Raw genomic sequence first — 17,153 nt, forward strand, 5'->3', positions numbered from 1 at the left:
ATGTTCCCACAAACACATTCAGCTTGGAGCTGAATTTAGTAACACAGACTGTTACTGCTGAATCATCAGCTCATCCAGCAGACAATAGATTTCATTGTTCACACATTTGTTGCTCTTGTCTTATTGTTTCATACTTTATGTGTAGTGTGGCAGCTTTGAAATGCTTTAAGTGGAACATCTTTTATTAAAAAATACATTTGATTTCACATTATTGTTTGAGCTGATTTAACACTTCTATCTTTCTAATATTAGTTCTTAAAAATGGATCTCAGCTGAAAAGCCTCCAACATTTAGAGCTCACAGCACCGACTAAAAATAATCAAACTGTCAAATAAAAATAAATATAGTGTTCCACAATTTTAACTTTAATTTTTAAATAAAAATATTCATGAATTGATCTAAAAGTTGTGCTGTATTTTTAACAATATCTTTAATAATATATCAAACCCAAAATTTTAATATACAACACCAACTACAAGTAAAAAAATTACAAAATATGCAGTTTTTATTGTTTTCAATTTCTAATATTTTCTATTTTATTTATTATTTTTAACTATTTATTTGGATATTTTTCCATTTATTTTAATTAATAATATCCCATAATTTCAATTACATATTTAAAAATAAATAAAAATTTAATTAATACAGGTAAAAAATCTAAACACAGAATACATGAAAGACTTAATATATTAATGTAACTTATTTTTAGCTTTTAAAATTTTTATTGGCTCTAATCATAACCGACATTTACTGTTTATTTTAGTTTGGATATATAAAGTGTATGATTCTATTTAATGCTGGTAAATACTTAAAAATTCTGATTAATGTTTGGTTCCTAGTATTAATGATCATGAACAGTTTTTGCATCAAGTTTGTCCTGATGTGTGATTATTATTTAATATTATAACAATAGTGTTCACCAACCTCACTGAAAACAATTCAGTTCATTTTTTGACTCCATCAAAGTTCATTTGTCAGCTCTGAGTTGAGGATTTGAGCTGTTTCTCTCACAGGTGAAGAACACAGATCCTTCCTGGAATCCTTCTTTAAGCAGAGTTCATGCTTGTAACTGTCATTGTGTTATTAAAGTGCAAAGCCACAGCTAACGGTGTGGAGGCTGCAGAGCAGAAACCCACACAGCCCGTCTGCTGCAGCACAGGAAGTTTGGATACAGTCAGTTTGTGCTTCACTCACAAAGGTTGTTGTTCATCACACAATCAAAGTAGAATCCAATTCAAAAGCTTCAAATCTTTATTATTTCAAATTAGAAACACAACTAGACTGTTATTGCTGTATGTTGGACTTTGATCACCTTTCTGCACAAATCAAAGAGAAACTGATGATAAAAATATGGCTGATACCTGATGATTTTTGTTCCTACAATAAAAGTCACAATAAGTCCAAAAAGAATTCTAACTCAGAGCAACAATACATGTAAAGATGATTGATTTCAGATGATCTTCTAACTATGGAATCAAAGCAACAATAAGCACAACACAGCATAACTCAGATGTGTGAATGGTGATCAAAGTGATGAATGAGATGAATGGATGAGATTTGATGGTGAGAAAAGGCGAGCAGAAAACAGTCAGTCAGCATGTGTGCAGTTGGTGGACGCTCCCTTGTTTCTGAGGATCATCAGCAGAGAGAGTCCACAGCAGTACACCAGACTCTTCACTATCAGCACTGTGGACAGCAGGCAGAGCAGCTTCACCCTGCATTGGGACTGGAAGGACCCTGAAGGACACACACACACACACACACACACACACACACACACACACACACACACACACACACACACACACACACACACACACACACACACACACACACACACACACACACACAGTGGGGTTATTCCTGTGAGATGAAGGAGAAAAAGTCCAAATAGAAACAGTCACAGCTTCTTCTTCAAGTGGATGAATGCATTGATTTGTGTTTGTGTCCACTTGGGGGCAGAAGAACTCCACAAGCAGCTAACAAACTGATCTCTGACATATTATGGTCTGTGTGCTGTTTGGTGCTGAGCAGCTAGTGTACAGTGGCTTTCTCAGAGCTTGTTTGATGAAGATATGAATGAGTGGAACAACTTTGAGACTGAGTCCCTAAAGTTGTTCCAGCTCCCTCATTGGACATTGGAGCTGTCCATGCAGAGAGGCAGCAGGTGATCTTACAGTCAGCTGGCTGCAGAGCTGGCAGGTCTGCTGGCTCTCTCTCTGGAGGACAGGAGGCTGCTGGAGCTGGAAGCTCTGAAACACAAAAGGAGTCAAATGTTTGGAGCTGCAGTGACAAATGTCAGTCCTCTGCTCCTCTGCTCTCTTTGACAGCATCTCCACATGAAGCTGAATCCCTGAAGCTGAACACAGTCAGCGAGCCTTCATTACCTTCTTGTGTTTGGGCCTCCACTGTGCCCCCCTCGTGCTTGACGGAGCAGCTGTATTTCCATGTGCTGTTCTGAGGGATCAGTAAGATGGAGGCGCTGCGTCCCGACTCTCTGAGCTCCAGCTGCTCTCCCTCAGCAGGGGGCAGCTCCTCCAGCCCGCCGTTCTTCTTCTGTCTTTTCCAGGAGAACTGGACCAGAGGAGGAAACATGGCTGAGGCCACACACAGCAGGGAGCTGCTCCCCTCCAGGTGGGCTCTGGATGCTGCTGGGTACACGCTCACCACGGGCTTCACTACCTGCTCATCTGAAGTTTGACAGCAGCAACAAGCAGCACAGACACACATTCACACAGTCAGCAGCAGCTTCCAGCACTGCACTGCATTCAGTCTGATCCTGGAAACTACATGGACTCTGATCACTAAACTACTCATCAATACAGCACAAAGTTCACTACATACACTGGATTCAGCTTCAGATCAAACACACTCAGCACCTCATGTGTGGAGCCTATCCCAGCTGACACAGGTCGAGCAGCAGGGTACACCCTGTACAGGTTGCCAGTCTGTTGTAGGGCCAACACAGAGAGACAGACAACCATTCACACACACATTCACACCTATGGGCAATTTATAATCACTAATTAACCTAACCTTACTAACTGCATATCTTTGGACTGTAGGAGAAAACTGGAGTATGCAGGCATGGGGAGAACTTGCAAATGCCACACAGTGAGAGGCCCGGGCCAAGGTGGAACCAAACCCAGGCCTTCTAGATGTTTATCTAGCTGTGAGGCAGCAGTGCTAACCACCACGGTACTGTGCTGCCTGTAAAAAACTCTTCTCCAAAAAAATACATCATATTTAAAAATTTCTAAAAATAGAATTCAGAATAATTTAATCAGCGAAATTTACATCATAGATTGTAAAAGAAAAAATAAATTCATGCACATTTAATCCCAAGTATAATATTAATTTAAGCTACATGTGAACAAAAAACTTTTTGACTCTGTGTTTGAACATATCATGAAATTAACACTATGGCATCTGCAGTATCTGAAAAATTACAATTACTACTATTATTTATTTATTTATTATTTTTTAAGTTTTTACGGTTACATGAAAGTTAGACTTGCATATATTCCATCAAAGAAATAGAAATTTGACTTTTTAAAATGTCTTATTTTATCATAAATGTTTTTTTTAAATGTAATTTCAGTCTGTATGAGTTTGAATATTAATATACTTTAAAAAAAAAAGTGTTTTTTTTTTTTTTAGCAAGACTTAACAACATCTAGTGTTGGGGAAAGCCTAACATGGAGGGGGAAGTCATTCCATAGTTTGGAGACCTTTGAATTCAATTCAATTCAATTGTATTTATATAGCGCCAAATCACAACAAACAGTCACCTCAAGGTGCTTTGTATTGTGGGTAAAGACCCTACAATAATACAGAGAAAACCCAACAGTCAGAATGACCCCCTATGAGCAGCACTTGGTGACAGTGGGAAGGAAAAACTCCCTTTAACAGGAAGAAACCTCCAGCAGAACCAGGCTCAGGGAGGGGGGGTCATCTGCTGAGGGGAGAGAAAGACATGCTGTGGAAGAGAGCCAGAGATTAATAACAATTAATGATTAAATGCAGAGTGGAGTATAAACAAAGTAAATAAGGTGAATGAGAAACAGTGCATTATGGGAACCCCCCAGCAGCCTAGGCCTATAGCAGCATAACTAAGGGATGGTTCAGGGTCACCTGATCCAGCCCTAACTATAAGCTTTATCATAAAGGAAAGTTTTAAGCCTAATCTTAAAAATAGAGAGGGTGTCTGTCTCCCGAATCCAAGCTGGAAGCTGGTTCCACAGAAGAGGGGCCTGAAAGCTGAAGGCTCTGCCTCCCATTCTACTCTTAAGTATCCTAGGAACCACAAGTAAGCCAGCAGTCTGAGAGCGAAGTGCTCTGTTGGGGTGATATGGTACTATGAGGTCTTTGAGATAAGATGGTGCCTGATTATTCAAGACCTTGTATGTGAGGAGAAGAATTTTAAATTCTATTCTAGATTTAACAGGGAGCCAATGAAGAGAAGCCAATATGGGAGAAATCTGCTCTCTCTTTCTAGTCCCTGTCAGTACTCTAGCTGCAGCATTTTGGATCAGCTGAAGGCTTTTCAGGAAGCTTTTAGGACAGCCTGATAATAATGAATTACAATAATCCAGCCTAGAAGTAATAAATGCATGAATTAGCTTTTCAGCATCACTCTGAGAAAGGATGTTTCTAATTTTAGAAATATTGCGCAAATGCAAAAAAGCGGTCCTACATATTTGTTTAATATGTGCATTGAAGGACATATCCTGGTCAAAAATGACTCCAAGATTTCTCACAGTGTTACTGGAGGCCAAAGTAATGCCATCCAGAGTAAGTATCTGGTTAGACACCATGTTTCTAAGATTTGTGGGGCCGAGAACAAGAATTTCAGTTTTATCTGAATTTAGAAGCAGGAAATTAGAGGTCATCCAGGCCTTAATATCTTTAAGACATTCCTGCAGTTTAACTAATTGATGTGTGTCATCTGGCTTCATTGATAGGTAAAGCTGAGTATCATCTGCATAACAATGAAAATTGATGCAGTGCTTTCTAATAATACTGCCTAAGGGAAGCATGTATAATGTAAATAGAATTGGTCCTAGCACAGAACCCTGTGGAACTCCATAATTAACCTCAGTGTGTGAAGAAGACTCCACATTTACATGAACAAATTGGAGTCTATGAGATAAATATGATTCAAACCACTGCAGTGCAGTACCTTTAATACCTATAGTATGCTCTAATCTCTGTAATAAAATGTTATGGTCAACAGTATCAAAGCTGCACTGAGGTCCAACAGGACAAGAACAGAGATGAGTCCACTGTCAGAGGCTGTAAGAAGATCATTTGTAACCTTCACTAATGCTGTTTCTGTACTGTGATGAATTCTGAAACCTGACTGAAACTCTTCAAATAAACCGTTCCTCTGCAGATGATCAGTTAGCTGTTTTACAACTACTCTTTCAAGGATCTTTGAGAGAAAAGGAAGGTTGGAGATTGGCCTATAATTAGCTAAGACAGCTGGGTCAGTGATGGCTTTTTAAGTAGAGGTTTAATTACAGCCACCTTGAAGGTCTGTGGTACATAGCCAACTAATAAAGACTGATTGATCATTTTTAAGATTGAAGCATCAATAATTGGAAAGACTTCTTTGAACAGTCTAATAGGAATGGGATCTAATAAACATGTTGCTGGTTTGGAGGAAGTAACTATTGAAGTTAACTCTGAAAGATCAACTGGAGCAAAAGAGTCTAAACAAATACCAGCAGTGCTGAAAGCAGCCGAACATGAAGAATAATCTTTGAGATGGTTATGAATAATTTTTTCTCTAATGTCTAAAATTTTATTTGTAAAGAAATCCATGAAGTCACTACTAGTTAAAGTGAAAGGAATACTCGGCTCTACAGAGCTCTGACTCTTTGTCAGCCTGGCTACAGTGCTGAAAACAAACCTGGGGTTGTTCTTATTTTCTTCAATTAATGATGAATAGTAAGATGTCCTAGCTTTACGGAGGGCTTTTTTATAGAGCAACAAACTCTTTTTCCAGGCTAAATGAGCATCTTCTAATTTAGTGAGACGCCATTCCCTCTCCAGCTTTCGGGTTATCTGCTTTAAGCTGTGCGTTTGTGAATTATACCACGGAGTCAGGCACTTCTGATTTGAAGCTTTCCTTTTCAGAGGAGCCACAGTATCCAAAGTTATACGCAGTGAGGATGTAAAACTATTGACGAGATAATCGACCTCACTGGGAGCAGAGTTTAGGTAGCTGCTCTGCACTGTGTTGGCACTGAAGAGCATAATAATGAAGGAATTAGATCCTTAAACTTAGTTACAGCACTTTCAGAAAGACTTCTACTGTAATAAAACTTATTCCCCACTGCTGTGTAATCCATTAAAGTAAATGTAAATGTTACTAAGAAATGATCAGACAGGAGGGGGCTTTCAGCGAATACTGTTAGGTTTTCAGTTTCTATGCCATATGTTAGGACAAGATCCAGAGTATGATTAAAGTGGTGGGTGGGCTCCTTTACATTTTGAGAGAAGCCAATTGAATCTAACAATAGATTAAATGCAGTGTTGAGGCTGTCATTCTCAGCATCTACATGGATGTTGAAATCACCCACTATAATTATTTTATCTGAACTGAGCACTAAATCAGATAAAAAGTCTGAGAAATCAGACAGAAACTCTGAGTAGGGACCAGGTGGACGATAGATAATAACAAATAAAACAGGTTTTTGATTTTCCCAATTAGGATGGACAAGACTAAGAGTCAGGCTTTCAAAAGAATGAAAACTTTGTCTGGGTCTTTGATTAATTAATAAACTGGAATTGAAGATTGCAGCTAATCCTCCTCCTCGACCTGTGCTTTGAGCATTCTGACAGTTACTGTGACTCGGGGGTGTTGATTCATTTAAACTAACATATTCATCCTGCTGTAACCAGGTTTCTGTAAGGCAGAATAAATCAATATGTTGATCAATTATTAAATCATTTACTAAAAGGGACTTGGAAGAGAGGGACCTAATGTTTAATAATCCACATTTAATTGTTTTATTTTTTGGTGCAGTTGATGGAGCTGTATTATTTATTGTTTTTGAATTTTTATGCTTAAATAGCTTTTTGCTGATTTTAGCTTTGGTTTTTGGTGGTCTGGGAGCAGGCACCGACTCTATGGGGATGGGGTTTTGGGGGGATGGCAGGAGGAGAGAAGCTGCAGAGAGGCGTGTAAGACTGCAACTCTGCTTCCTGGTCTCAACCCTGGGTAGTCAGGTTTTAGGAGGGTTAATAAATTTGGCCAGATTTCTTGAAATGAGAGCTGCTCCATCCAAAGTGGGATGGATGCCGTCTCTCCTAACAAGACCAGGTTTTCCCCAGAAACGTTGCCAATTATCTATGAAGCCCACGTCATTTTTGGACACCACTCAGACAGCCAGCGATTCAAGGAGAACATGCGGCTAAACATGTCGCTCCTGGTCTGATTGGGGAGGGGCCCAGAGAAAACTACAGAGTCCGACATCGTTTTTGCAAAGTTACACACCGAGTCAATATTAATTTTAGTGACCTCCGATTGGCGTAACCGGGTGTCATTACTGCCGACGTGAATAACGATCTTACCAAATCTACGATTAGCCTTAGCCAGCAGTTTCAAATTTCCATGAATGTCGCCTGCTCTGGCCCCTGGAAGACATTTGACTATGGTCGCCGGTGTCTCTAGCTTCACGTTTCTCAAAACAGAGTCACCAATAACCAGAGTTTGTTCCTCGGCGGGTGTGTCGCCGAGTGGAGAAAAACGGTTAGAGACGTGAACAGGTTGGTGGTGTACCCGGGGCTTCTGCTTAGGACTACGCTTCCTCCTCACCGTCACCCAGCCGGCCTGTTTTCCCTGCTGCTCGGGATCTGTTGGGGGGGTGAGCTAACGGCGGCTAAGCTACCATGGTCCGCACCCGCTACAGGGGCCTGGCTAGATGTAGGATTTTCCAGGGTGCGGAGCCGAGTCTCCAGTTCAGAAAGCCTGGCCTTCAGAGCTACAAACAGACTACATTTATTACAAGTACCGTTACTGCTAAAGGAGGCCGAGGAGTAACTAAACATGTGACACCCAGAGCAGGAAAGTGCAGGAAAGTGCAGGAGAAGAAGCCATGCTGGTAGTGAGTCGGCTAAGAGCTAAGCTACTAGCTGAGCTAAGCTAGCGAATTTCTAAAAACAAATATAGTTAATAATGTGAATACAGGTGATTCAGCAAAGAGTATGCTATTTAAAGTTGGTGAAGATTACACTAAAATATGTTATTATCCAGATAAATCGAGTTATACAGATATAACAGCTAACAGACAGCAAAACACTGTGCTCCGAAACAGGAACAGGAAGTGATACAATACCGCAGTGAGAGCCAACACCAAGTGACAGCGCCACTTTGAGGGGTGTATACGTGTAAAAGGTCTGCTGAGAGCCAAAACTTTAAAAGCAAACAACCAAACTTTAAAGCTAATTCTAAAATGAACAGGCAACCAGTGTAAAAAAGCGAGAACAGCAGACAAGCTGCAGCATTTTGGACCATTTGTAAGCGCGGTATTGAAGCCTGATCAATACTGACATGAAGTACATTCCAATTATCAAGGCGAGTGGTCACAAATACATGCAAGACTGTCTGCAAGTCTTGCAAAGATACAAGATGATGTATTTATCTGTTTGCCCATCTTAAGAGCGGTGTCAATTTTAACCCCAAGGTTGGTCACAACTGGATTGACACAGGATTCAAGATTACCCAGATCACATGGTTGAACACCTGGGCCATTCTGCCCAATTATAATGGCATCTGTTTTTTTTTTTTTTCCATCAAAATCTAGGAAATTCAGAGCCAGCCACGCTCTGATGTCCTTAAGACATTCTAACAAAGTTCTGAAAGATTTAGGGTCAATGTGTTTCAGTGGTAAGTAAATCTGACAGTCATCTTCATAAAAATGAAATGAGTCATTGTGTTTTTTATAATAAAAACAATGGGAAGTAAATAAATACTAAAAAGAAGGGGCCCGAGGATGGATCCTTGGGGTACACCACATGAGAGGGAGGCAGATGATTTACAGACAGTGACAGAAAATCTTCTGTCAGTCAGATATGACTTGAACCAGTCACGATCTCTAATGCCAACATGATATTCAAGGACAATGTGATCTACTATGTCCTTATATATGCTCTCTAATTCTGAATACAGAATACATTTGTCATTTTTCCTCACATATATGCTTTATTTCTTGTACTGTAAATAAACTTAAATCATATTTCAAAATTTACAAAAATAAATTCAACAAACTAAGAAAATGAAATATATTTTTATATTGGAATGAAACTACAAAATCTCAGAGCTGTAGATGAAATGTAGCTCGGGGGCTAACCAAAAAACATGCTATTTTATGATATTTCGAGCTGCCACTAGGTGGCGCTCTAACGTTTATGGACTTTATGCATATCAATGTGTTCAGGTCAGGAGGCTTATCATACCACTGAAGTTTGAGGCAGATTGGGCAATTTGGCTTTGAGTTACTTCCATTTATGTCTTCACAGTGAAACATCGACCTTTGCCCTCCCGCCAGGGTCACGCCCTTTGGCAAAAGCTCACAGTTTTGAAAACAGTATAAGCCCAACTCCTTAAGGCTTTCCAGGGGAAATTTGAGATGGTTCTGCTCAACCACCGTAGAGCTGGACCTCAAAATGTAAAACATGACATTTCCTGTTACCACTAGGTGGCGCTGCGATTGTCATAAAATATTGCCATATGTATATGTTCAGGGGTGGATACTCATCCTACCTAGATGGTTTGATCCAGATTGGAGTATGTAGGTATGAATGAGAGCCAATCAAAAGGCCATGAAGATCCTAAAACAGCCCAGCCACCCCGGACACTCTCTCTTCTCCCTGCTCCCATCAGGCCGGCGTTACCGCTGCCTGAGGACTAAGACTGAAAGGTTGAAGAAGAGTTTTTACCCACAAGCCATCCATCTGCTCAACTCTGAGCCCTAACTGGACCATTATTGCACAATGTAAATATTATAATTTATAAAAGTGTGTATAGTGTATAGTATATAGAGTATAGTGTATAGTGTAAATTACTTTTATTTTTATTCTTCTTATTTATATGTGTGTGTATATATGGTTGCAGGTACAAAATACATTTCACTGTGCATTGTACTGTGTATAACTGTGCATGTGATGAATAAACACTATCTTACATTTAACGCATTTATGCAAATTATAACATTTTAATTTATGCTAAATACAAACACCTTTTTCACATTGTCTGATTGAATTGATAATAGAAAATGTGAATTTGTTGGAAAAATTACATTAGCCCACAAATGAGGTACAAAAACATATTTACTGGTAAATTTGTGAAGGTTTTATTGTCATGATTGATTTAGAGTCACAATCAAACATATTGCTGGTGAAAAGCAAATATTAGAATTAATAGTAGAAGTCACACAGTCATTGAATTTACAAAATGAAATGTCAGAAATATTTAAAATAAAATTAAAATTGGACTGACATTTTTTCATGTTTTTATATGTTCATTAAAAATCAAATTTCCTAATCAAATAATTACCTAATAATATTAAATTATATTAAGCATCAATTCTGATGTTGCTGTCAGAAAGCAGCAGATGGTGCAGATGATCAAATCCTAAATATCTGTAACATCACTAATATTTGCAGTAATAAAGAATAACTTTGTTGTTTAGTGAGATTTAAACATGTTTTCAGAGATTATTGAGCAACAAAGTGATGCAAACTCTGTCCATACAGAACAAAATGTCTTGATGACATCAAAGCTTGGATGGCTTCAAATTTTATGAATTTTAACGATAAAACGATGAAGGTCATCGTTTTTGGTCCGGACATCACGGGGAGGGTCACTCCTGTGGATCTGGGTTCTTTATCTCAGTATGCTAAGCCCACGGTCAAAAATTTGGGTGTTAAAATGGATGAAAACCTTAAGTTGGAGGGTCAGATTAATGCTGTAGTTAAATCTAGTTTCTTTCATCTGAGACAGCTCGCCAAGATAAAAAATATCTTGTTGAAAGATCACTTTAATACAGTGATGCTTTGTTACAACCAGGCTGGATTACTGAAATTCTTTGTATTTTGGCGTTAATCATTCCTCACTGTCTCGTCTTCAGCTTGTACAAAATGCTGCTGCACGGTTATTGACTGGAACACGTAAGAAGGAACACATCACTCCGGTTTTATCTTCTCTGCACTGCTTCCTGTTTATTTTAGAGTTCATTTTAAAATTCTTTTATTTGTTTTTAAGTCCTTAAATGGCCTTGCACCACCCTACCTCGCAGAGTTGCTGCATCTACACTCCCCTTCCCACTGGCTCAGATCTGCTAACCAACTGCTTTTGGTCATACCGAGGACTAAGCGGAGGCTCAGGGGGGACAGAGCGTTCGCTGTGGCAGCTCCCAGGTTGTGGAACTCTGCCTATGCACATCAAACAGGCCTCTGCACTAGCTATTTTTAAATCTTCTCTCAAGACCCACCTTTGTCACCAGGCCTTCAATCAAGCTTGAGATGTTTGTATTGTTGTGTAGTTATTTCTTATTTTTATTTATTTATTTTTTAGTCTAATTTTATTCTGACTCTTGATTGTGTATTTTATTTTCTATTTTTTATTTTATTCTTGCTCTTTTATTTTTATATGTTACTGATGCTCTTATTTATTTTTATATTTTTTTGATGCTCTTATTTTTGGGTGTTGACTTTTACCTTTGTGTATTGTTGTTTTATTCTTTCAAGTTCAGCACTTTGGTCAGTGCTTACTGTTTTAAAGTGCTCTATAAACAAATTGGCTTTGCTTGGCTTTCTTATGGAACAATGGCTGCAGATGAATTCTCTACTAATTATGAACAAACTAACATGTAAAGCCTGAAGCAGCACAAACTGACTTTAAACACATTTTCAACTTCTACAATAAAACAACTGAAGGAAAATAAATGTTTGTTCTTACCTGTTACACTCAGTTTGGTTCCAGAGCCAAAGATGAGGTAGTAGTATCCTCCTCCCACAGTGAGACAGACTGATACAAAAACCTGTCTGCTGCTGAATGTGTCAGCTGAGGTGAATGAGTCCAAATGATGAAGCAGGATCATATTTCAGCTCCATGATGAGTTTCTCTAATGTTCATATCAACATGACTGTCTCTGCTTCTCTTTTCTTTTAGCCACACTAGCAGCATGGCTCTGATGTTAATGTCAGTCTGTTGGTCAGTCCACTACTTTAGTCCACATGGATTGGATCTGGACTAAAGGATGATGGACTGACTCCAGTTTTGTCCAATGCATCATCTGAGTGTGAGTGTGAGCCTGATAGAAAGAAGAAAATGCTTCAAGGCAGTGAATAAAGTGCTGTTTGAATGTGTGTGAATCTCTGAATGTGCCTTGTAGGAAAAACTGCTTTGAGTGCTCAGAGTAGCAAATCCCTCTATAAGTACCAGTCCATTGATCCATCAGTGATGCTCCCACACCTTTCTGATGTGGTTTTGTTGCAGCCTTCAAAGCACAGCTGCTGTATTTAGAAGTGAACCATGTTGGTCTGCACAGGCTCTTCTATTCTGAACACTGACAGGATTTCCTTTGCTGTTTCTGCTGCTCTGCCCATTTTCCTCTGTTTGCTGCAGCTTGATGGAGCTTCTGTAAAAACAGACCCAGAGTTATTTTTAGTGGAGCAAAGAGATGCTTCAGGGATGCTTCTGAAATGTGCTGCGGCAGGTCTGCTGGAATCATCAGTGTTGTATTGAGTGTCCTCGATCAGCTCCGGCAGCCTAGTTGGAGCACAAAGCGCCCATGCCTGCTGTTAAAAATAGTGCTTTGGAACAACCAAGTCCAACAGAGTCCAACAAAAACTGTGAGAAAGAGCTGGAAGAGAGCAGTTCATGAGAGAAAATCCAACATGTCAGAATTAAAGCTGCTCTCAGTAAAAATGGAGTCAAATTCTTCCAAAGAGCTGGACTGATTATCAGTTACTGCGGGTGCTCCAGCAGAGGAGGAGCGGGAACCACCAGAACTGCCAAACCCCACTGACACACATCACACACACCACAAATACCACACTCACAGACACACAACTATAGAAAACAGAGGAAGGAAAGAAAATAAATAAAAATATATCTGTTCATAAGTTTAAAAAGCATGTGTGTTAGTGTCTCAATTATAATCTGAAATAATGCCATTATTGCAGCAGAATGAGGAGAAACAGCTGTTCTCAAAGTGCACTGAAGTAAATAAGCGCATAATAAATTATTCCTTCAAACTAACCAAAGTGACATTTTATTATGCTTGAGAATTAATACTTACCGAATAAGCACGGATGAAATCTTTTTATTTTTTATTTTTTGGGCATTCATGTCTGGCAGTTTTCGCAGTCAGAATGATGATCCAATTGCACTATTGTACCAAACATATTTGTTTTTACAAGAAGAGCTCTATAAGTTTTCTATAGGCTATTCTTGTTCATTGTATTTTTATTTATATTTTATTTATTCTTGCTAAATCTGACAGGTAGGAAGAGAGATAGAGGAATGAAAAAAAGAAAGGGGAGATATATATGCACGCATATACAGATACACACATAAATACAGTCTTGCTGTAGTTGAAGTAATGTGTGTGTGTGTGTGTGTGTGTGTGTGTGTGTGTGTGTGTGTGTGTGTGTGTGTGTGTGTGTGTGTGTGTGTGTGTGTGTGTGTGTGTGTGTGTGTGTGCACGCCTCTGTGATGGAACGTACTCAATAATGAGGGCAAGAAGCCGCAACCACCCCCCTTCGGATCCAGAGGCAAGCAGGGAAAGACCCAGGGGACCCGGGTCATCCATGGCCCACCAGGAGCTCAGAAGACCTGAGGCCACACATCCTGATGGCAACCGTGTGCACACCTCAGAGGAGGAAGGAGGGAGACCCCAGATGGAGCCCCCACAGTCAACGAGCAGGAACTCAGAGAGCCTGAGGCAATGAGCAGCCCATCACCCTGGTAGGACAGCCCCCCCCAACACGAGCTGGGAATGCAGCCCCAAGACATCCAGTCATGCACCCCAGGACCCCCAGGCACCCAAACTCCAGGGGGCAATGGGGAGCAGTAGGGTGGGGTAACTCCTGCCCTCCGCAACTGTGTCCCACAGGGGCCAAGGCTCAGCAAGCCACAGACCCAGGTGCAGCTGTCCACACATATGCACATACAAACAGGTCATATACTCATACACACACACACGCCAGTCAGACATTCATGCACACACACACATGGACCATACATGGACATTAAGTGTGGGCGAGCGGGTACCAGCACCCCCCCCCCCCCCCTCCGCAAAAGACCCTACGTGTGTGTGATGTGAAGTTTGACTGAGTGGGAGCAGGAAATGGGTCAGGATACATATGACCGGGAGGTAGAAGACTACCCCCGGAGGGAGAGAGCCAGCAAACTACTGGCTCACTAAACACCCCAGTTCCCTACACCCAACCGCAAGGCAGGGAAGGCAGGTCCAGGGTCAGAAGAGGCCACACCCTCAGGCCACTGCCATGCCCAAGGCCAGCACACCTCCACACACACCTCCACACACACGCACACACACACACACACACACACACACACACACACACACACACACACAACAAACAAAAGACAACAACAAACATCAGGCCCACACCCACATACACAAACACAGCGGTCCTGAGTCCAGGACAAAACAGTCCCCCGTGGGAACAACTAAACGCCCCATCCAAAGGACATGCAGGCACCCCAGCATCCCAGAATGCAAGCCAGACATCTCAACATGGGCCAAACCACCCCAAACGGCGGCGCAACCAAGGGGGTGCAGACCACTACAGCACAGGAAGGGGAACAGCTGGGAAATGGGCGACCCTAGGCATCAGCGTCCCACACCCCATCACTCGCAGAGGAGGCAGGCCACCCGCTCCGGGGCCACCACTACCACCACCACCACCACAGGTACCCCTTCCCCCACATCCCAAGAAAATGACAGCATCCATCCAAGCCCCACCCCCCACCAACCAGGACCCGTACACAGACACCACAAAACGGCAGCCACCCAAATTCCCCCCAGCCTGCCCCCAGCACCCACAATCATATTTCCAGCATTTACTTCTGTGACCAGAACTGTATGATATTTCATACCATTGATAGATAGATAGATAGATAGATAGATAGATAGATAGATAGATAGATAGATAGATAGATAGATAGATAGATAGATAGATAGATAGATAGATAGATAGATAGATAGATAGATAGATAGATAGATAGATAGATAGATAGATAGATAGATCTCTTTATTGTCATTGTTACAAGAACAACGAAATTAAAAGTGCCATCAGTCGGTGCCTAAAAATAAATAAATAAATAAAAATAATAACCATAATAATACTAAGCATTTACACATAAAATAAAAAATAAATAACAAATAACATTCTCACATACATCCTACATGTCGATTTTGTGGTTTGTTTAACATTGCATTTAGTTTAGTTATAGCTGTGGGGTAGAAACTGTCTCTGAGTCAGTTCGTTTTTGTTCTTAATGCTCTGTATCTTCTACCTGAAGGCAACAGTGCAAACAAAGAGTGTCCAGGGTGAGAAGTGTCTTTTGTGATGTTTTGTGCTTTTTTAACACAGTGGTCATTATGCAAGTCCTCCAGTGAGGGAGGGCAGCCGATGATTTTTTGGGCTGTATTTACAACCCTTTTTCCTTGAGCCGCAGTACTGCTGTTATACCATGCACCAATACAGTATGTTAGTACGCTCTCTATGGAGCACTTGTAGAAGGATACCAGCAGATTTTGCTTGATATTGTTCCTCTTGAGAAACCTCAGGAAGTACATTCTTTGCTGGCCCTTTTTTGTCAGCTCAAAGGTGTTCGTGATGTGAACAAACAGGCTGCTGCCCTGTGTCTGCCACTCAGTGTAATGAAGTGAATTTATGAGGTGAAAATAGTCAAACAACAAGAGCGGCTGGAAGAGTTTTTGTTAAAATAAGAAAAGACTGAAGGAGGAATTGATTTGATTTAAACTCAGCCTTTGATAAATACTTCTTTTAATTATAAACTTAAAAGAATAATGTAATATTGTGTAGATTTACTTTTTCTTTTTCTTTCAATGCTTTGAAACCCTGTAAAAATTAATCCCCTGAGCTCTGTCTGTGACTCTGAGATGGAGGTGAAATGTGTGAACCTGGGCTGTGGTTTGCTGCTCTCTTCCTGTCACAAACACTGTTTGACATCTGTTCATCTTTTTGTTCAGGCTGCACGGATCATTTCTCACTGTGGGGACCAATCTTCACACAGGAGCAGTAGTAGGTGGCTGAATGATTGAGTTTAATTTGCTTAATCTCTAACTCCCAGCCTTTATTTGTATTTACAGAAGAGAAGTCATTGAGTTGAGGATGAGAAGAGTAACTTCTGTCTATGTTACCATTAGTCTTATCAATATCAAAAATCACTCTGAATGTTTCTTTCTTCTGGTACCAGCGTATATAGCTGTCAGCACACTGTTCAGTCCCTCCACAGCTGAAGGAGACTTTGTCTCCAACTCTCCTGGTCAATGTTAAATCGTCCTGAATCAGCTGTTCTGCTGCCATGGTAAGCAGTGCTGCAGAGACACAGACAGATAGATGAAGGTCAGTGTGACAGTGTTTGTTCCAGGTTGAGTTTGTTGGCTCCTGATTGGCTGCAAACACTCACCTGAACACAGACAGCACAGAGCAGCAGCTGGGAGGAAAAGCATTGTGTGCAGTGGTGTTTCCTCTGGTGAACCTGGGGAGAAGTGGCGCTCTGATGCAGCCGAGGCCAAACGAGGACGAGCTGCCAGATCAGACGAGGGCCACGTGCTTTCTAACGGCTCCTCAAAGCTCCCGTCGGCCCCTGCTGTGGGCGGCCCACAGATAAGACTGCTGCTGCTGATTGACAGCTCAGCTGAAGCTGCTGTGTGCTTTCATGGTCTTCATTTGAATCTGACAGCAGATCCAAAAATCTGGGTCACATGATGCAGAAAGACTAAAAACATTGATGTTCCCACAAACACATTCAGCTTGGAGCTGAATTTAGTAACACAGACTGTTACTGCTGAATCATCAGCTCATCCAGCAGACAATAGATTTCATTGTTCACACATTTGTTGCTCTTGTGTTATTGTTTC

General features: G+C 40.8%; 1 protein-coding gene across 1 annotated transcript; it reads right to left on the minus strand.

The window, feature by feature from the left end:
* Nucleotides 1-1,325: 1,325 nt before the first annotated feature.
* LOC115777691 (immunoglobulin lambda-1 light chain-like) lies at nt 1,326-16,911 on the minus strand. Its single transcript, XM_030725636.1, has 6 exons — nt 16,700-16,911; nt 16,290-16,607; nt 11,969-12,016; nt 2,388-2,690; nt 2,178-2,252; nt 1,326-1,737 (listed from the first exon to the last, which is right to left on the minus strand). Exons 1-6 carry the CDS (start codon nt 16,740-16,742, stop codon nt 1,589-1,591), a joined length of 936 nt encoding a protein of 311 aa, XP_030581496.1. The 5' UTR covers nt 16,743-16,911; the 3' UTR covers nt 1,326-1,588.
* Between the last annotated feature and the right edge of the window lie 242 nt (nt 16,912-17,153).

The sequence above is a fragment of the Archocentrus centrarchus genome, unplaced genomic scaffold (genome assembly GCF_007364275.1).
Source record: "Archocentrus centrarchus isolate MPI-CPG fArcCen1 unplaced genomic scaffold, fArcCen1 scaffold_64_ctg1, whole genome shotgun sequence".
Classification (NCBI taxonomy): Eukaryota; Metazoa; Chordata; class Actinopteri; order Cichliformes; family Cichlidae; genus Archocentrus; species Archocentrus centrarchus.